Here is a 21,363-nt window from a genome sequence, read left to right on the forward strand (position 1 = left end):
TGTCTTGCACTGAGGAGAGGCTTCCGTCGGGCCACTCTGCCATAAAGCCCCGACTGGTGGAGGGCTGCAGTGATGGTTGACTTTCTACAACTTTCTCCCATCTCCCGACTGCATCTCTGGAGCTCAGCCACAGTGATCTTTGGGTTCTTCTTTACCTCTCTCACCAAGGCTCTTCTCCCCCGATAGCTCAGTTTGGCCGGACAGCCAGCTCTAGGAAGGGTTCTGGTCGTCCCAAACGTCTTCCATTTAAGGATTATGGAGGCCACTGTGCTCTTACCAACCTTAAGTGAAGGAGAATTTTTTTTTTGTAACGTTGGCCAGATCTGTGCCTTGCCACAATTCTGTCTCTGAGCTCTTCAGGCAGTTCCTTTGACCTCATGATTCTCATTTGCTCTGACATGCACTGAGCTGTAAGGTCTTATATAGACAGGTGTGTGGCTTTCCTAATCAAGTCCAGTCAGTATAATCAAACACAGCTGGACTCAAATGAAGGTGTAGAACCATCTCAAGGATGATCAGAAGAAATGGACAGCACTTGAGTTAAATATGAGTGTCACAGCAAAGGGTCTGAATACTTAGGACCATGTGATATTTCAGTTTTTCTTTTTTAATAAATCTGCAAAAATGTCAACAATTCTGTGTTTTTCTGTCAATATGGGGTGCTGTGTGTACATTAATGAGGAAAAAAAATGAACTTAAATGATTTTAGCAAATGGCTGCAATATAACAAAGAGTGAAAAATTTAAGGAGGTCTGAATACTTTCCGTACCCACTGTACCTTTCAGCATTGATGGTGCCTTTCCAGATGTGTAAGCTGCCCATACCACACGTACTCATGCAACCCCATACCATCAGAGATGCAGGCTTCTGAACTGAGCGCTGATAACAACTTGGGTTGTCCTTGTCCTCTTTAGTCCGGATGACATGGCGTCCCAGTTTTCCAAAAAGAACTTCAAATTTTGATTCGTCTGACCACAGAACAGTTTTCCACTTTGCCACAGTCCATTTTAAATGAGCCTTGGCCCAGAGAAAACGCCTGCGCTTCTGGATCATGTTTAGATATGGCTTCTTTTTTGACCTATAGCGTTTTAGCCGGCAACGGCGAATGGTACGGTTTATTGTGTTCACCGACAATGTTTTCTGGAAGTATTCCTGAGCCCATGTTGTGATTTCCATTACAGTAGCATTCCTGTATGTGATGCAGTGCCGTCTAAGGGCCCGAAGATCACGGGCATCCAGTATGGTTTTTCGGCCTTGACCCTTATGCACAGAGATTGTTCCAGATTCTCTGAATCTTTGGATGATATTATGCACTGTAGATGATGATAACTTCAAACTCTTTGCAATTTTTCTCTGAGAAACTCCTTTCTGATATTGCTCCACTATTTTTCGCCGCAGCATTGGGGGAATTGGTGATTCTCTGCCCATCTTGACTTCTGAGAGACACTGCCACTCTGAGAGGCTCTTTTTATACCCAATCATGTTGCCAATTGACCTAATAAGTTGCAAATTGGTCCTCCAGCTGTTCCTTATATGTACATTTAACTTTTCCGGCCTCTTATTGCTACCTGTCCCAACTTTTTTGGAATGTGTAGCTCTCATGAAATCCAAAATGAGCCAATATTTGGCATGACATTTCAAAATGTTTCACTTTCAACATTTGATATGTTATCTATATTCTATTGTGAATAAAATTTAAGTTTATGAGATTTATAAATTATTGCATTTCTTTTTTATTCACAATTTGTACAGTGTCCCAACTTTTTTGGAATCGGGTTTGTATTTACACTAAGTGACAATAGCAGCATATTCTATTTACACCATGTAAAGTAGCAGTTCTTTGCAAGAAGTGTAAATAGTAATTAGATGCTATACATTATATTGGCAGATACTATTTGCACCTCAGTATTTTTGTACATTAACAAGATGCAATAATATCAGAGTGTAAATGATTATATTTATTAAAATTATTAAATAAATGCTGTCTTATTTGGAGAATAAAAACCCTCCATACACCTTCCCCTAACCCTACCCAATAAACACTTTTATTATTAAACACTCATTCGCAGTTTATTTTCACTTTTAGAACATTATTTTCATTTTTATTGAAAATAAATGCCTTTCTGATGTGATATGTGATGGGAAAATGGAGAAGAGTGAGCTCGGGAAAAGGCGGATTCGAACCTGCGTCAATCGCGTTAAAAGCCAGGACTGCAAGCCTTATTCGCTACTGCTGCTCCACAGAAGACGTTGAATTCAGCACGTCTTTTTTTTTTTAAACTTGAGTGGCCCAACCAGACATTGGTGGGCGGAGCTAGTGTATATAGCGTTTGCCAACAAGGGACGCTATTTGCACTTAGTGTAAATAGACAATCTGCCCTTCTTTAAAACAAGACCAAACTTAGATCTATATTCCAAAGCATTCTTGAATTACAACGATTTAAGTTTGGATAGTGCATTTTCATGTCTATGCTCAAAAAGGAGGGTGACCGTTAAGGGGTTAAAAACGCTTTGAACATCATAAAGTCAGTGGAGAAAAGTCCCGCCCAGCATGTTGACAGGATTGGTTACATGTTTGTAACGGAAGGAAACGGGTGGTTTCAAACCGCATTATCTTTGGTTCACTGCAGTTTTAAAGGAGAAAATACTCAGCAAAGGTTTTGACCGATAAATTTGCACATGGCTTTTCTTAAAGCATATTAAAAACACCACACAGACATATAAACAATGTTAAAAACTTGATTTTCACCACAGGAGGTCTTTAAATAGACATAGTATTTGTTTGATTATTTTCAGCACTAATTTTTGTAAAACATTTTATTAGATTACTTCCCACTATGCTGTAGGGTTTAAATGATGTCATATTTTATGTCAAAATTTTATGGAATGTTGCATTATTTTATCAGGGTGGAAATCATGTAATTACAGGGTTTCATGCAAAATTAAAATTTTTTTTTCGACAATTAAGTGAATATTTATTGTGGTAAATATACATGATAATATAATATAGTTTATCTAATAGCTTGCACTCTAAAGAACATTGGGTCTCATTTACACGAATTTGTGCGTGAAATTTGCATAAGAACGTTTCACAAATTCATCAGCTTTCATATAGAAAGAGCTACATTTCCAAAAAATTCTGAAACAAACTAAACATACACATACTCTGGGTAGCTTATGAATGTGTTTAGATTAATTTTTATACATGTATACAAGGCAGTAAAGAAAACGTTGGGCGGGAAGCCCTTAAAGGGAGATGGTGAGGAAGTTAAGTAAATTTCTAACCTTGCTCATTTAGAACACTCCAAATTCAATAACATTACAACAAGGTTAAGTCATGTGCATATGCACGTGTTACGAAATAGTTCTCCTGTGCATATAAATAGGAATAATCCACACAATTATTACTGAATAATATCCATTGAGCTTTGTTAAAATGGTGCCTACAGCTGGTCTCACTGATCATTCCGCCAATGAATACTGCAGGAAAATTTATGTATACACAGCAAATCATGTGATAGATTACAGTCATGCTGACAGTTTCTTTCAAAAATATACATAAATAATATATCTGGTTTGCCAGTTTCCAGTAAATAAATCCTTAAAATGATTTTGGTGAGCTACCACCACACACACCTGTGCCTTTCTCTGTGTATTATTCCGTGGTGATGGTTTTCTCCAAAGATACGAGCTGCCGCCTCTAAATAACATGACGCTGAATACATGCCAACTGCTTTTGCAGTAAACGGCACAAAGCCATCTCGTATTTATAGTTCCCCACCATCATATTTTCCAGTTCAGACTGTCAGCCCTCTGAAAATGATATTGCTCCCGAAGGTGCTTTTGTGAAAACTACCTATTCAGCGGCCCATCATTTGGATGATTTATACAAATATGTTTATGAACCACAGTGAAATATCGCACAGCCATTATCATTTATATCCAGCTATGTGCGCTTAAGTGTGAATGTTACAATGCAGCTGGATTTACTCTGAATATATATCTGAAGAGAGTTCAGGGTAGCAACCACCTTTGGAAGACATTTTACCAGAGAATCGAGAAAAGAAATGATTATTTGAACCAAATGTGAGCTTTTATTGAGGGATTGCATTTGAATGTTTTACTTGACACGACATGTGAAAAGTTAAATACATGTAATTATGATGTTTAGCCTGGATGTACAAAAACATTTTAATTGAAACATGAATAAATATGCTTCCTATGAATATATACGTATTCATATTTTCTCAGAAAATAAGTTTTAGTTCGCCACGTTTGGACCATGAATTGCAGCACAGGTCACTAGGTTAAATGGAATCTGAATACTAATTCAGGCTGCTGCATTCCAGCAAAGAAGTATCAAATGGGAATTTCTTTGTGAGACTGATTATTTATTATTATAATACTTCTCTGTGGGATGTTTTGATGGGTGTATGACTGCCGTTCAACACGTTCCCTCAGACGCGCTGTGACTGGATGGTGGCGTTTCTTGTTCAGAGCTTAAAGACGAGGGTTCGGTCACTTCCGGGGTCAGAACGTGGCGACACACCGGACACGTGCCAGACTGAAAATCATGAGGAGACAACATTCGGTAAATATAATGAAGTTATGTCATTATAAGCTTAAAGGGTTAGTTCACCCAAAAATTTAAATTCTCTCATCATTTACTCACTTTCATGTCATTCCAAACCTATTGAACATTTGTTCATCTTCAAAACAAAAGTGAAGATATTTTTAATGAAACCTGAGAGATTTCTGTCCCTCCATTGAAGTCCACGTAAATAAAACTTTGATGCTTCAAAATGTTCATAAAGACATAAACATAAATAGTGCACTATATAAGGGTACAGGGGGTGACTTCAGACACAACCAGAAAATCAAATATGGGCAATGATGTGAATGTGTGTACTTTAAAGTGTGAACATTTTGGCTGCATGGGCTTTCGGTGTATGGACAAAAAGAGAACATTAAAAACATTTTTATTCATGTTGCGAAGATGAACGAAAGTCATACAGGACATGAGGGAAAATAAATGATGACTGAACTTTCATTTTTGGTTGAACTAGCCTGTTTTTTTTGGCTCTTTCACAAGCTCCAAGAAAAACAGCAATACCTTTCTGAGCCAGAGAGTGACACAGAGTTTATGGAACATGTGGCGGCACGGCAGCAGGGTTGCAATCTCATCTTTGACGTATTCACAACAGCAGATGGCACAGCACTGCTCCTGCTCTGCAGAACCAAAGAGAATGGGCATGTCAATGTATGTAAAAGACTCAAATCTGCTTTCCATCGTAAACCTATGACACCAAACCAAATGTTTAAACATGTCTCGATCCAGTCACGCACACATCGAATTAATCATTTCAGTCATTAGGGGTGAAACTGAAGTCTTTTTATGCTTTCCAAAGCAGATTTATCACCCCAAATGCACTCAGGTCATAAAGTTGAAGTGGGACATTAGTGTGCGAGCATGATTTTCCCAGCATCCAACCCGTGTGCTGAGTTTTGTGAAAAACATTTTTCATCTGGTGTTCGTATTGCACAAAAAAGGGGTACACAAAGTATTTTAACAGTCAATCACTAAAAGATAATGAGCTCGGACGTTAGTGTCTGTTGGTGTGTCTCACACACCTCAAATAGTGTTGTCAAAAGTACCAACTTCGATACCAAATAGGTACTGAAATTTTAAAAATGTGATGCTTTGAGTGCTTTTGAGAGGATTCATAAACACCTCTGATTGGCCATTGTGTTCACGGACTCAACATGTGTCTGTGATTGGCTACAATGATCAAAGCACTGGAGCATTTAAAAGCACACCGAAGTGTTTGAATTTGAAAGAGTTTTGAAAGTGGGAGCGGGAGTGTTTGAAAGCAGGCATCTATCAGCGGACCGGACCGGCTTGCTTTCCAATGCTCCAGTGTGTATCTGTGTCACTGATGTCTATTTACATGTTTTTGAAGCGCGACCATTGTAGCCAATCACAGACATATCTGAAGAGCGTGTGAACACAATGGCCAATCAGGAGTTTACGAATCTGCTCATCAATGTTCAAAGCATATTTTTAAAATTTCAGTACCGACTTGGTACCGAAGTTGGTACTTTTGACAACACTACATTCAAGATGTTCTTACAACTTTCCATCTGCAAAACACTTCACATGGGTGACAGTGAGAATTACACATTCAATATTCATGTAATGTCATTCATAATCATGTAACCTGCACACCCTGTCCGTAACTACAATACAGCACAGAGCAGAAGCGCAGTCTGTCTGCTGCAGCTCACTGTACACAACTACTAGGCCTATCAATCCATCCCCAATTTTTCATTTCTCTTATGACCAGTTATTGAATTTACAATCTAATGCTGTGTTGTGTCTAATTCTGCTTCATTGCGACTTTATTCGTCAAACTTTACATTTACACTTTACATTAAAGGAATGCCCTTGCAGTTCCATCATAAACCCACAGGGGTTTGCGAATCCCTGATTCTTTATTACATACTAAACTACACTGATCAGCCACAACATTAATACCACCTGCCTAATATCAAGTAGGTCCCCCTCATGCAGCCAGAACAGCTCTGATGTGTCGAGGCATGGACTACATGAGACCTCTGAAGGTGTCCTGTGGTAGAGCTCTGAACAGGACTGTTTTTTTTTTTTGGTCCCGCTCTATTCCGCAACCACCTGCTCCCGCTTAAAATCCACTCTGTGTTCACCCGCTATCCGCTTAGAATGATTTTCTTCCCAACCTGACCGATCCTGCTAAATTTAGATCTAGTTTCCAGAATCTCACATTTAAATTTCCCGTAAGGAAAGAGAGATTGGGGATAACAAATATAAAATGTTGGCTATACAAGAATTTTATTTGTTATTTGTCTTATCATGATACTGGCAACACCGTAAAAAAAAAAAAAATGTCACAGAGAAAAATAGGCTAAATAAATTAAATATGACACATCACTCAATATTATAAGCCAAAAATACAAATAAATAAACTGTTGGCTTATTAGCTATACTGCAAATTGTGCAAAATGAAATCTTTTTTTTTTTTTTTTTTTTTTTTTTTTAACATCCATGCAAAAACAGAATATCACTGACTGATGACAAAGTACCAAACGTCTCTCCTCCAAAATCTGACCATAAAGGCTAAATGTTCTTTCTGAAGGTGCACGGGATGCAAAGAACATATTGCTCAGGGCAGGGAACTGGGAACTGAGTGAACACCGCCAGTGCAGGAGGTTTTGTTCACTTCAAGTTCAAGAGTGGATGCGCTGTTGTCAAAGGATGTTGGGAGCGGCCGGGCTATTGTCAGACTGCCCAGAGTTACAGACCACTACGGTCTTTCATTCAGAAATTTAATCCTGCGCCGCAAGAAATCTGATCGGATCTCGCGGGAATGCAGACCTCTATAACAAGATATTAGAGGCAGATCCTTTAAGTCCTGCAAATTGCGAGGTGGGGCCTTTGCAGGCCAAAACAACACCTTGAACACTTTGCCATGTTCCTCTAACAATTCCTAATCAAATTTTTGCAGTGTGGCTAGGTGCATTATCCTGCTGAAAGAGGCCACTGCCATCAGGGAACACCACTGCAATGAAGAAGCAACAATCTGCAACAATCTTCAGATAACATTCACATGAATGCCAGGACTCAAGGTTTCCCAGCAGATCATTGCCCCCAGAGCATAACACTGCCTCCATCGTCTTGCCTTCTTCCCATAGTGGATCCTGCTGCTGTCTCTTCTCCAGGAAAACAACACATGCACCTGACTGACGCCTTTCTATCAAGGGCAGCATTTAATTTTTCAGCAATGAGTTTTGGGCGCCCATGACCCTAACACCGATACACTGGTTGTTCTTCTTTGCATCACTTTTGGTAGCTACTAACCAATGCATACCAGGAACACCCCACAAGACTTGCTCTGACCCAGTTGTCTAGCCATCACTGTTTGGCCCTTGCCAAAGTCACTCAGATCTTTTCTCCTGCCCATTTTTCCAACACATGAAATTCAAGAACTGACTGTTCACTTGCTGCCTAATATATCCCACCCCTTGACAGCTGCCATTGCAATGATATAATCAATGTTATTCCCTTCATCCATCAGTGGTTTTATTGTTGTGGTTGATCAGTGTATACACAAAACACCTGTTCACCTATTACTCTTAGTTTGCATGAATTTGCTTCATAAAATGACAATGTTTTATAAAAATGAATTCCTTTTTTTAATTTTTTTTTTTATAACAGAACTGTTACTCCTACTTAAAGGGATAGTTCACCCATCATTTACTTAATCACAAGTTGTTACAAATCTGTATGACTTTCTTTTGTTGAAAACAAAAGATATTTTGAAGAATATTGGTAACTAGACAGTTGACGGTAGCCATTAACTTCCATAGTAGGAAAAAAAAAAAAACTATGGAAGTCAGTGGCTACCGTCAACTGTCTAGTTACCAACATTCTTCAAAAAAATCTTCTTTTGTGTTCAACAGAAGAAAGAAATACAGGTTTGGAACAACATGACAATTTTCATTTTTGGGTGAACTACCCCTTTAAAGTCTGTTGAAATAGCAAGTAGGTACTACTCGCAGAGTTTGCACTACATTTGATATGGAATTAACTTTTAACTTTAAAAATAATGTTCTATGTAGTATGAATGTGTATAGTATGAATGTAATTTGGATGTTCTACTTCTGCCACCTTGGCTTTGTCATGTGCCAGTTGTGTCACTTCACTGCCATTCATAACTCCTCTACTGTGGCCTCATGAGGTAGTAAAGGGTCCATTGGATGCACACTTCATAATCTCTGCAGTAGTAGTAGGTGACCAGGGTGTTTTTCGCCTACTACATAGTTCGGACAAAGGGATTAAGACATTTGAGGCTGAATATTCTGAATAGGGTGTAACAATGAATCTACAAGTAATGAAAGTAGTACCAATGTTTTCGGCATGCACGGTGATCTGGGGTAGGCAGTCGATGATCTGTTCAGTGGCGGGGGGATGGGCCTGCTCCACATCTATAGCTAAAGACTCCAGATGAGCCAGTGCTGCCTGCAACACAACAAAATCCATTAGCATATATAATTTCCCCTGGAAAAGGGGAAATTACATTTCTAGTGTGCTCTCTCATTGGCTGAAATCAATGAGGTTTACTGGGCTTTCAAAACATCACTCAGCAACTGAGTCCAATTTCTTAATATTGTTTTTTGGGTTGAATTAAGATGGATCATTTATTTGTATAACTTAGTTGTTCATGCAAATACAATATTTATTTGTTAATGAAAAAGCAGCATACATTATGGAAGGCTACTATGCTTTCATCTCATTAAGACATGAACAATAATCAAATTAAAACACATCTTGAGGCTCTATTTCAGTTTGACCATTAATAAAAATGGGCCCAGATGATGATAAAAGAAGCTACTCTTCATTAAAAAAAAAAATTCTCATCTGACTCTTAAAGACTCTTAGTGAGCTCAAAACCTTTTATATTTAGGCTGTACAGTGATTCAAACAGCAATATTGCAACACAGACTGTATGATTACTCAAAATAAAAATGAAACTGCAATATGGCTTTGTGCAATTATCAAATTACAAAGGCTGCGTTTTTAATTAAATAAATATACATATTTATACAAATATATTAGCAATTATCAACAATATATTAGCACTGTTCTTACACGTGACCCACAACTTTATTTTACAGTGAAATATTAAAATAATAACAGTTCTTATTTTGCTTTCATTTAGTAATAGCAATAATAATAATATAATAAAATAGTCATAATAATAATAATAATAATAATAATAATAATAATAATAATAATAATAAATACATGAATTAATTAATTAATTAATATTATTATTTTATTATTTTTATTATTTTATAGCCAAATGAACATGTAAAAAACTTTGGCTAAATTGTGCAGCTCCACAAACAATCACAGCAAACCTGGATTTAAAAAAAAAAAAAAAAAAAAAAAAAAAAAATTACAATTACATTTTATACAACCCTAGTTTATGCAACAAGGCAAAGGTCCCTTACCTCCATGGCCTGTGCGAGACGCTCCTCTAACGCCATGTAAGTGAGGAGCTGGGAATGATCCACGTAAGATATCGCTTGAGCCATCCCAAAACCGTCACCAAATTCATCAAGGAACCTGAACAACAAAGGACTTTAAAATACAGCCTCTCTCTTAGTCATTGTTTCATGTTGCAGCTGACACAATCAAAATGGTTAAGTAAAATGTTCTTATAAATCAGTACCGTTTTTCATATTTCAGACATGCATATTTTTAGACATTTTCTTAAAGTAAATTTTTTTTTTTCCTTTTAATTTTGAAGTTTGTCACGTTCTTTACATGTTTTGTGAGATTCACTCTGTAAAGGCTCCGATATACTAAGAACAAACGTGTGTGACGAGTAAAAATATTTGACACTTGAGAACAGCTTTATAGTAGAAATTGAAGTTGTAATTCTAATTGAAAGAGACACTGACACTATTTTTCATGTTTAAAGCAGGGGTTTTCAAAGTCAAAGACAGTGGGCACAACATACACAATGGCGCCCCATTTTGACACATATACAAATTCAGTTCTCTGTTGCGGTTTATTGTGCTTTTAATAACTCATAATCAAGCACGTCCCGCTCTTCCTTCTCATTCATCCACGTTTCTTTGCTGCTCTATCGTGTTTAAGCAGTCCTGTGCTGCATGGGTATATTTACATACAGATAAAATTGCCCAGCCCTACTCTGCACCTCCCCTGATATGCTCTCACATGACACACACTTTGAAAACCCCTGCTTTAAAGCAATCTATTGTATAAAGTGCTAATATAATAAATAATAGTGACTTGACTGGAATGCCAAATTGCAGATCTTGTGCTGTTTTCATTGTTGTTGTGAGTTTATTTCGTTATTGAGAGAAAAGCGTGCAGAACATATAAACATATTCATCTTAACTTCGCTCCCAGGAGTGTGGGCGGCATCAGGATGTTTGCTAACAGTATACCGCTGCAAAGGTATTTCAAACTGTGAGTATATCGGGGCCTTAAGAGTTAAAGGAAGACATCGCATCATTATCTTGCAATATTTTATGTTGTATATTAAGTTTGTTGACCTCCACTCGGTGTCCAGATCTTCACTCATGCTGGAATCATCCTCCAGGTTATTGTTACCATCCAGGATAAAGAGTCCAGGGTGCACAAACTGACTGACACCATCAGGATCTTCATCGCTGCTGCTGCCCGAGTCCTCATTATACATCAGCCAGGGGATCTCACCCTCCTCCAGAGGGGTCTGCTCTCTGAAGAACACCACACAAACACAGGACAGCAAAAAACATTTTTAGGGATGCCTTTATATTTGAGACACATTTAAAATTCAATTTGACATTGTTTCATTTTGTTCCAAGATATCGGAATAAAAGCAGTACCACATGTACACACAAAAAATGCTGTAGACAGATTTATTTGTCAATAAATAATGGAGAAAAATCTCAATGGCCAATTTACTAATCAAGTCCAAACAACAATTTGTTTGTGCCAACATAATCTTATACACTACTGTTCAAAGTTTTGAGGTCAATAAGATTTTATTTTAAAAGAAATTTATTTTATTCAGCAAGGATGCATTAAATTGATCATAAGTGACAGTAAAGACATTTATAATGTTACAAAAGATTTCTATTTCACATAAATGCTTTTTCTATTCATTAATCCTGAAAAAAAACTTATCACGATTTCCACAAAAATATTAAGCAGCATTAGTTTTCAACATTGATAATGATAATAATAATAATAATAATAATAATAATAATAATAATAACAACAATAATAATAACAATAATAAATGTTTCTTGAGCACCAAATCAGCATATTAGAATGATTTCTGAAGAATCATGTGACACTGAAGACTGGAGTAATGATGCGGAAAATTATTTTTTCCCATCTCAGGAATAAAATACAAGTTAAGATATATTAAAATGGAAGGCTTTATAAGAACTAAACACTTATTCATCTGTGGTACTGTATATTAAAAGTCATGTGATGATACTTATTATGATCAGGGGATAGTGGCATAACTTAGCCACTATGTTAAGACTGTTAACCAAGGTTTTGAGTTGTAAGCCTTTTCCAATTCAAATTAGTCAGATTTACTTTTTTTTTTTTTTACATAATTGACTTTAAAAAGTTAGGCTTTAAAGAAAAAAAAAAAATTAGATGACTAACTTTTAAGATTACCAGCCACAGTATTTTCTTCTAATATCAGCCATCATACACTGTAAAAACATTTTCATGATTTGTTATCACAACATTTTTTCTTTTGTCAAATTAACTTAACACATAATATTTTGGGTTTCTGTTGATTAAACCAATCACCTTTATTGTATTAACTCAAATTTTTTATTTCAATGAACTCAAAATTAAGGCAACCAGGTAACTTACTTTAAGTTAAACCAACAATTCATTTTTACAGCGTCTAAGTTACCAGCTAGAATACAAATACAAGGGCTATCAATTGATTACATTTCTTTTTAAGGAAAATGTTATTCCTTTTTTACCCAGATTACATGCGCATAGCCTGTCAATATCTAAATAATGTCAAAACTTTCCCATACTTTATGGACTTAATCTTATATCTGATGCCTTTCTTACTGATGTTTGCTCAAATGATGGTGCAACAAGTGATTATTTTTTGGAATGCCAAGCATAAAATCCATACGACCTACTGCTTTTTTTAAAATTCAATTTTTTTTTTTTTCATTGTGCCAAATTATTGACATGCAGAAAGCATAATAATTTGACTATAAATGTGTCAAAATGAATGATTTAATGTAAAATTTATATCACACATCACCACATTAATTTTATAGCCAAAATAAAAACAATTACCAAAATTTCCACATGGATGGATACAATGTTTTTTTTGTACACGATTGTTATATATATATATATATATATATATATATATATATATATTATATATATATATATATATATATATTTTTTTTTTAAATAGTTATATTATATAATAATGTTAAAATTAATAATAAAAATACTTGTCTTTGTCAAAGGGGTGACAGCTGAGTAATCTAGTATTCAAAAGTATTACTGAAGTGTTGAGAGTTTGTGTGCTTACTCTAAAGCGAGGTTGAGAGAAGGCACTTCTTCCGGACTGTTGCTGCAGCCAGGCGGCTCATCCATGCCAGGCAGAGTTTCCCAGCTTTCTTCACTTGTACACCTCTCCTTCTCCAGCCCAGAGTCAGATGTCCACGAAGCCGACCACTCGCCCTCGCTGAATTCTGAGCTGCTGCTTAGAACACAGAGCAGGATACACGCGCACACACACACACAAACACACGTGAGCCTACCTCGTAAAAGTCAAGCTAATCCTCTTAGCTGAAGAGCCTTAGCATGCAGAATGATCACCCACTGAGCGCACCTTTGGCACCTCACTCATTTCCTGCAGAGTGTATACCTTATCAAGCATTCACAGTAAATGCCTAAACTCATCCTTGACTTGCATTATATGAGGGACTTTTCACAAATAGGCTATCAAATCCAAGTTTAAATTGTATTCCTTTTCAACAAAGAGTCCATGAAAGAAGGGGCTTAACCTTCAGAAAATGAGATTCGTCCACTTGTGTTTAAGATTTTTGTAACTCTGTTATCAAAATTTGGGACAAATTAAAAACCCTGATTTTGTATAAATAAATAAGCAAGCAAACAAACATGTACAAATAGTGCAGAATTCTTTAGTTGCACTATTTTAAGGTGTCCGTGTTCCAGTGTAATTATACATTTAAGTAATGAGTAATAATTAACTACATGTACTTATTATAGGGTTAGAGTTACGATGAGGGATTGGTTTAATTAGGGTTAATTGCATGTAATTATGCATAATTTATAGTTATTACTACAGTAACTACATGTAATGTGTAACAATGACACTGTAAAATAAAGTGTTACCAATTCTTTAATAGCTTTTGTAACAGGGCTAGATTTTTGAGCTTTATGAATACATTCAAAAGCAGTGATGTAAAAATTGAGAAAAAAATGACTATGCTATAGAAATATAATTAAAAGATTGCAAAACAGGTAATGGTTGCACAAAATGAGGGAACTAAATATTATGCTTTTGGCTATTAGAACATGAATTAAGAATATTCTTTTTCTACAAGTGAATTGAAATCTAATAAATTATGCTTGGGGTCAATATGATTTTTTTTTTTTATATAAATACTTATACAGCAAGGACACATTAAATTGATCAAAAGTTACAGTAGTCCTTTTCACACACAGTCTTTACTGGCAAGCAGTGTTGGGTAAGTTACTCAAAAGTAATTAATTACTAGCTATTTCATCTTCAACAATGTAATTAGATTACTGTACTAACTACTCTGTCTAAAAAGTACTGCATTACTAATTACTTTCTAAATCCCATATAAACCTCGACCAGTTGAACAATACAAGGATAGAGATGAAACTGCTCTTTTCATTTTCAAATAAATAATACAAAATTGCATAAATTATTCTTAAACTGACCAAAGTATTTAAAGGGAGAAGGTTACATTAAAAACATACATTTTAACATTAGACATTAAATTTTGATGTTAAATCTACTATTGTTTTATATAGAATTGTTCTATAGTCTATAAAGAATTTAATGCATCGGAAGCAACGATAACACTTCAGTATGGGGAACAATTATCACTTTTAACTAGCTGCTTATTAGCCAGAATATTGGCTGTTTGAGCGCTGTTGAGCGGATTCATAAACACCTCTGATTGGCCATTGTGTTCACGCGCTCATCGGATATGTCTGTGATTGGCTACAATGATCAACGCATGGCAGCGTTTTAAAGCACACGGAAGTGTTTGAATCTGAAAGCGTTTTGAAAGTGGGAGCGGGAGTGTTTGAAAGCAGGCGTCTATCAGTGGACTGGTCCGTGATAGACACCTGCTTTCAAATGCTCCCGTGTGTATCTGTGTAAGCGCTCAGTGAAGAGTGTAATTGATGACTTACAGCGTTTTTGAAGCATTGATCATTGAAGCCAATCACATTCCAGTAACTAACTTGGTACCGAAGTTGATACTTTTGACAACTCTACACCCAACACTGCTGGTAAGACATATTTGTCCATAATATTACAAAAAAAAAAAAAATCTATTTCAAATAAATGCTGTTCTTTAGAACTTTGTATTTAAAGAATCCTGAAAAAATGGTTTTCTAGGTTTCCACAAAATATCGGTTTCCATAAAAGTATTAAAAGGCACACTGATAATAATAAGAAATGTTTCTTCAGCACCAAATCAGAATATTAGAAAGATTTCTGAAAAATCATGTGACACTGAAGACTAAAAAAAAAATTTTTGAATTATAATAATATTTCACAATATTACTTTTTTTTACTGTTTTTTTTTTAAACAAATAAACGCAGCCTTGGTGAACATGAGACACTTTCAAAAACACTTAATCTTACCAAACCCAATTAGTGTAAAAGTTTATAACATTTAATATTCTCTCTAAAGATTTCCTGCTATTATGTTAAAATAAATAAATAAAAAAGGTAAAAAAAGGTAATGACATCAATTTGAATTGAGATACATGCAATACATACTGTACCTTTCATCACCCTTTGTAGATGGCTCACATTTCTCTCCAAAATTCTCTAGATCTTCCCAGATATCGTCATCATCATGATCATCTACTTTAGTGTTATTATCATTTGCACTTTTCCTCTCCTCAGAGTTGAGGTCACTCAAGGCCATCGGTGGAAATTCAAAGAGGAACTCATTTTCAGGGTTTGTTTGTGTGAGGAAACCCGGAGGTGCCGAGCCACACTTGTTTCTGTCCGCTGAGCCTGACAAATGGCTTATTTCCTCTTTTTCTGAACCTTTCCTCCTTTCAAGGTGGGTCTCGCTCGTCTGTTTGCGGATCTTTGGCCTCACGACCATTTCGGACTGTAATGTTTCTTCAGGGTTCGTTTTTCCTGTGCTTTTATAGGAAATGGGTCCAGCACTGGCTGTAGCCCCATGACATTTTGGAGCTTGGTCTTCACCAACCAAAAACTGACCAACTTTCCTATTCGCTTTCACAGTTCTTTGAAAATCTGGTTCCTCACTACAGAGTTCCGTTGAGTCTTTAGAAGGTGTCGTTTGCGCTGAACGTTTACTTATTTTTGTAAAGACATCAGCATGTGAATCATCAAGCGAATCTACATTTTCACCCAATCCACAAATACCATCAAGTCTCTTCTGAGCAGCCCGAGAGGGGTTTAAACTCAAGTCCTCCTCCTCAGCTCCGCTACTGTCAGGCTCATAGGCATCAATGTTGATGTAGCTCAGAGCTTCCGGGTGAGGCTTGTGGGCTTCATTGATGGGCCAGACTCTAGCTCGATCACTTTTTTCTATACCAGACCAATATTGTCTATCATATGGCACAACCCGTTCACTCTTTGGTCTCTTGAAATGGTTGGAGGGTGCTTTTAGAGCTCTACACAATGATGACTGCCTCCTGTTGTGGCCCTCTTGATTTGTGCATGGTGTTGGGAGGATAGTCTGAAGCACTGAAGAAATGCTGCCCTTTGACGCTAGAGGGAAAATGTTTAAGTTATTATTATATATTATATTCACTGGATACAAGTTAATTATTTTGTATATAGAAAGTAAGTGTATACTATAGAGTGAAAGTCACAAAAAAATGTCCTGGTTACATTTCTCCCCAAATTCAAAAGAATATAATAAGAAATTATGCTTATACTTTTGTGTCTCATTCATGATGATTAAGTTTCATCCAAAATGATAATTACTGTAAATAATTATACTCATTGTATAAAAACTCATTCATTTTTGTAATACATTGAGAAAATCATCTTTTCCAGACACAGAGAGTATTATAAAAACTTCTTTAAAAATTTGTTTAAAATTAAAATTAAACTAAAAGCAGTGCAATAAATACTACTGTGACATATACTTAAAGGGTTAGTTCACTCAAAAATGAAATTTCTGTCATTAATTACTCACAATCGTGTTGTCCCAAACCCGGCTTTCTTCGGAACACATATTAAGATATTTTTGATGAAATCAGAGGGTTTCTGAACCACACATAGGCAGCAACGTCATTTTGAGGTCCAGAAAAGTATTAAAGACATTGTTAAAATAGTCCATGTGATGCAGTGCAACGCTTCAGTGTTTACATTGGAACGCCGGCTCAGTATTGGCTGACGCTGTACATGTGAGCACCACGACGCATGCGTGTGATGTTGACGCAGGAGCTGGCCAATAATCAAGTCGGGTAGAGGGTAGAGAAGAAATTGTTGAATAAAGTCGTTATTTTTGTTTTGTTTTTGCACACAAAAAGTATTCTCGTCACTTCTTAAACATTAAGGTTAAATCACTGTAGTCATGTTGACTATTTTAACAATGTCTTTACTACTTTTCTGGACGTCAAAAAGGCTCAGAAACCCTCGGATTTCATTAGAAATGTCTTAATTTATGTTCCGAAGATGAACAAAGGTCTTATTGGTTTGGAACTAACATTAGGACGAGTAATTTTTGGGTGAAAAAACCCTAACCCTTTAATTATACTTCACAGTGTAAAAATATTTGGTTTATAAAGAAATGTGCTTAATTGTCATGAAAATGTCACAAAGCAAAAACAAGTCTTATGCTCCTAACAACAGGCTTCATTTTCTTTATGAAAAACATGTATATTTATTGTTTTCCTTTGGTTTTAGAGGTGAAATATGACCTGGGCATTTCTTGATAGTCACAATTTAAAAAAAAAAAAAAAAAGACTTCAAAATACTTCCTACCCACCCTCATCATTCTCATATATATTTGCAGAATAAAGTCAGATGGTCTCCTACAGGGTTTCCGTCTACACCTTTTAAAGGTGATGAATGCTCCACTCTAAAGTAGAACAACCCACACACGCATATTTCAGCTCTTCAAAATCCCTGTTACATTCCCAATATTACAAAGCCATTTATTCACCATGAGAACCAGTGAAATCTCAAAATCCTTTCCTCCACTTTTGTTGATCACAGATTTCCAGTTTCTCAGGAATTGTTAGCTGAAGTGAATAATTTTTTTTTAAAAAAAGTTAAGTTTTTAAATAATTTTCTTAAGTAATTTTAATTAATATACTTTAATATTTTAATAAAAAAATCAGTGACAACTAAGGTGTACTTAAATTAATTTCCAGAATACCATCAACAATTTGTGGCGCTATCAAAACTCTGGTTGGTTTGGCTTGATATTGGCTTGAGTTTGGGGCGGGACTATCAGTTTTTCAACCAATAGCATTCAGTACTTTTGCAATTCCGTAGCAAGAAAATTACATGCTTCACCTTTAAAGCTGAGTAACTCTTTAGTTTCATCACCTATTAAATGTTTCCATCACCAGTTGGTACGTACCCACTGCCTGGTCCTTTTGACTACTCGTCTTCTCCATGTTTTGACAGTCCACACCAGATGTGGCTCTTTGTTTATCCGTTACCGGCCGGAAGCTGATATACGCGTGTCTCCGTCCGTATCGCCTGCCTGAGATGGTCTGGTATCCTCCTGCTGGTTTGGGCCATGCAGACTTTCCTGCTTCTTGACCCATTCCTATGAGAAACAGAGATTAAAGGCCTGTTCACACCAAGGACGATAACTACAAAGATAACTATATTAGCATCCACACCAATGGATGATAACTTTGTTTATTATAAGCGTGCTGCAGTTATGTCATCTGCCCACTTTAAATACTTGAGCCTTTTTAAAATGTGTTGGATTCTGATTGGCTGTCAATGTTTTTATTGTTCATCAGCTGGAAATTTTTTTTTCAGAAAGTAACTCCAACTATATAATTTCTATGTCATCACCATCATTATAGTTGTGGTGTTGACTTCCCTATTCTATGAGAATTAGAACGATTATTAAAAGTTTATCTCCTGGTTTCACAGAAAAGGCTTAAGCCTAGTCCCAGACTAAAATGCATGCTTGAACTGTATTAACTGAAAGCAACTTGCACGGTCATATCTTAAAATATGTTCATGCCATTGTTGTCTCAAGATGCACACCAGTAATGTTTTTTACTAAAGGTACGTTTATAAAAGCTACTTAAATGTCCTAATTGAACTAAGGCCTAATCCTGGCTTAATCTAAGTCCTGTCTGTGAAACCAGGCCCAAGGTTATTAAAGTTATTGTCCTTGGTGTGAATGGCCTTAAAGGGTAATTCACCACTGGCAAGACAGGCTTTTAATAAATCTTGTCTTAGTATTAGAAGAGTGTTTTTTTTTTTCTCTCTCTCCCTGAAATTGGTACTCTATAACTACAGAAAAAAGAGAAAGGGAGCTGTTGTGTTTCCTTTCACCAAAAACGTCATTTGTAGTTAAAAAAACAAACAAACAAAAAAAACCTTGGAGCTGCCAAATGACCACTGGATGATGCAAAATGACATGTTTTACGTCATCTGGGGCATGTTTGCTGACAAATAAAGAGGGATATTTGTGTGCAGTTAACATGGAGAAAGAGTACAAAATATTCATCATTAATTATTCACCAATATTGTAGCAATGCAAAGCTATTGGAAAAATCTGAAAACATCCTTTTTTAGGGGGGCAACAGTAGGTACAAAAGGCACTTATAATATTGAGTTCTTCTTTTAATTTAAATAAAGGCTCTTCCTATAGCTAATCTATTATAAAATATTCTTGTTCTCGTTTCTGTGTTTTTAACTTAGTTTGCACTCTTGTAACTCGGCCTTGTGATACTCTTAATATTGTTGTCATGTGTGATGTTCCTCATTTGTCACTTTGGATAAAAGCATTGGTTAAATGATTAAATGTAACAATGTAAATGAAAAAACACTGAGCTGTGACACCTGATACACCAAATCATACACTTCATCCACATATGTAAATGTTGCACAATGGCTTGTTACACAGGCCTAAAACAAAGAAGATTAAATTGTGACCAGTTAAGCTTTTCCATCTTTGATGCTGAAAACGCTGCTGTCTTTTAATTATTGGTTCAATCCTTTATTAAAACACATCCAGTTCAGGTCTTGGGGCCTCTACTAATTAATGGGTGTTTACTTATTACAGGAAATATCCCAAATGTGCAATGCAGTGCTACTCCAGGATCAGGATTAGGAAGAATTAAAACGTTCTAACCTATGACAGATCACATTAATGCTGAACAGAGTAACATCAAGTAAGTTACTTAGCACAGTCTAATCAAAACGCATCACTGTCTTGTTATTGTTGTCTATGTAGTTTGCAGCAAACACATCACATCCGTCAACATTACGCAATAAAGGCGTTTGACATATGCTATCGCTTGGCACAATACCTAAAAAACAATTAATATACCATACAACGGCCTAAAACAGATTTTTATCTCAAGAAACACACACATCTCGTGATTCATATGATCAGCTGGATCAATTCAGTCGACTACGGGCCCACATACAAGTTCAGAGCAGCTAACAAGCTAACTAATGTTAGTCGACAAGCGCTGCTGCTTCTAGGGCGTGGATTATAATGTTTGCTAACGCTTTTATTCCTCCAGTTTCACGCAGAAAACTCACACAATGTTTTGGTTTAGGAAATGTGTCGTCTGTTAAAGGACTGTACCTGTGTTCCTGGATGCCTCCTGTGTCAACTAAACTCTGCGAACGTCACCACGAAACTTAAGAGTCACGTGACACTTGTCCACCAATCAACTGTGAGTATAATTGTCAGCATTATAATCGGGTGCAACTAGGCAGCTGTAAACCAACTGCAACACCACGTGTGCAATTTAAAGCCCACCTGGAAAACAGAGAGCAGACAGGGATAGAATGGGGATGAAGTTGGATGGGATGGGGTGGGATGTTACAGAACAGGGTAGGATAGGATAAGTGTTAGGACAGACACTGTATGTAAGTGAAATGTAAGTTCAGGATGGATTAATTGTATGAAACTGAAAAGGAATTGCAATATTTGGTGCTTCATAAAATATTAAGTGAATGTGTGTAGGCCAGGAAATTATTATTACTATTATTTTCAGAAAAATACAGCTCTGCCAAACACCCTGAAACATAAGAAATCTAATGATTGGTGGAAACACAATATATAAATATTTTTTACCTGAATATCTAATAATTTACTAATTCATATTTTTAAAAAGTCAATATATTGTAACTGTCATAAAATATAATACAATAACAATAAATAAACGTTTAGTTGTCATAAACTCCATATTTTCACATTAACCCTATAAAGAACACAACAAAACAGCACTGCTGCCCTGAAACATTAGAAATCTAATGATTGGAGGAAACATGTTACCAAATATTTAAATAATTTTACCTGATTATCTAAGAATTT

At 36.1% G+C, this 21,363-nt stretch overlaps 1 protein-coding gene across 3 annotated transcripts; it reads right to left on the bottom strand.

Annotated features, from left to right (window-relative positions):
- Positions 1–4,071: 4,071 nt before the first annotated feature.
- Positions 4,072–20,724, bottom strand: pja2 (praja ring finger ubiquitin ligase 2). 3 transcript variants are annotated; one of them, XM_051892896.1, is made up of 9 exons: positions 20,629–20,724; positions 18,424–18,615; positions 15,629–16,595; positions 13,143–13,313; positions 11,122–11,307; positions 10,048–10,162; positions 8,938–9,052; positions 5,114–5,229; positions 4,072–4,564 (listed from the first exon to the last, which is right to left on the bottom strand). In XM_051892896.1, exons 2-9 carry the CDS (start codon positions 18,611–18,613, stop codon positions 4,445–4,447), a joined length of 1,980 nt encoding a protein of 659 aa, XP_051748856.1. In that variant the 5' UTR covers positions 18,614–18,615; positions 20,629–20,724; the 3' UTR covers positions 4,072–4,444. The 3 variants fall into 3 exon arrangements, with proteins under 3 accessions (XP_051748856.1, XP_051748855.1, XP_051748857.1); XM_051892895.1 differs by having other exon boundaries at positions 13,143–13,316; XM_051892897.1 differs by lacking the exons at positions 4,072–4,564; positions 5,114–5,229 and adding an exon at positions 8,492–8,846 and having other exon boundaries at positions 13,143–13,316.
- Between the last annotated feature and the right edge of the window lie 639 nt (positions 20,725–21,363).

The sequence above is a fragment of the Ctenopharyngodon idella genome, chromosome 5, assembly GCF_019924925.1.
Source record: "Ctenopharyngodon idella isolate HZGC_01 chromosome 5, HZGC01, whole genome shotgun sequence".
Classification (NCBI taxonomy): Eukaryota; Metazoa; Chordata; class Actinopteri; order Cypriniformes; family Xenocyprididae; genus Ctenopharyngodon; species Ctenopharyngodon idella.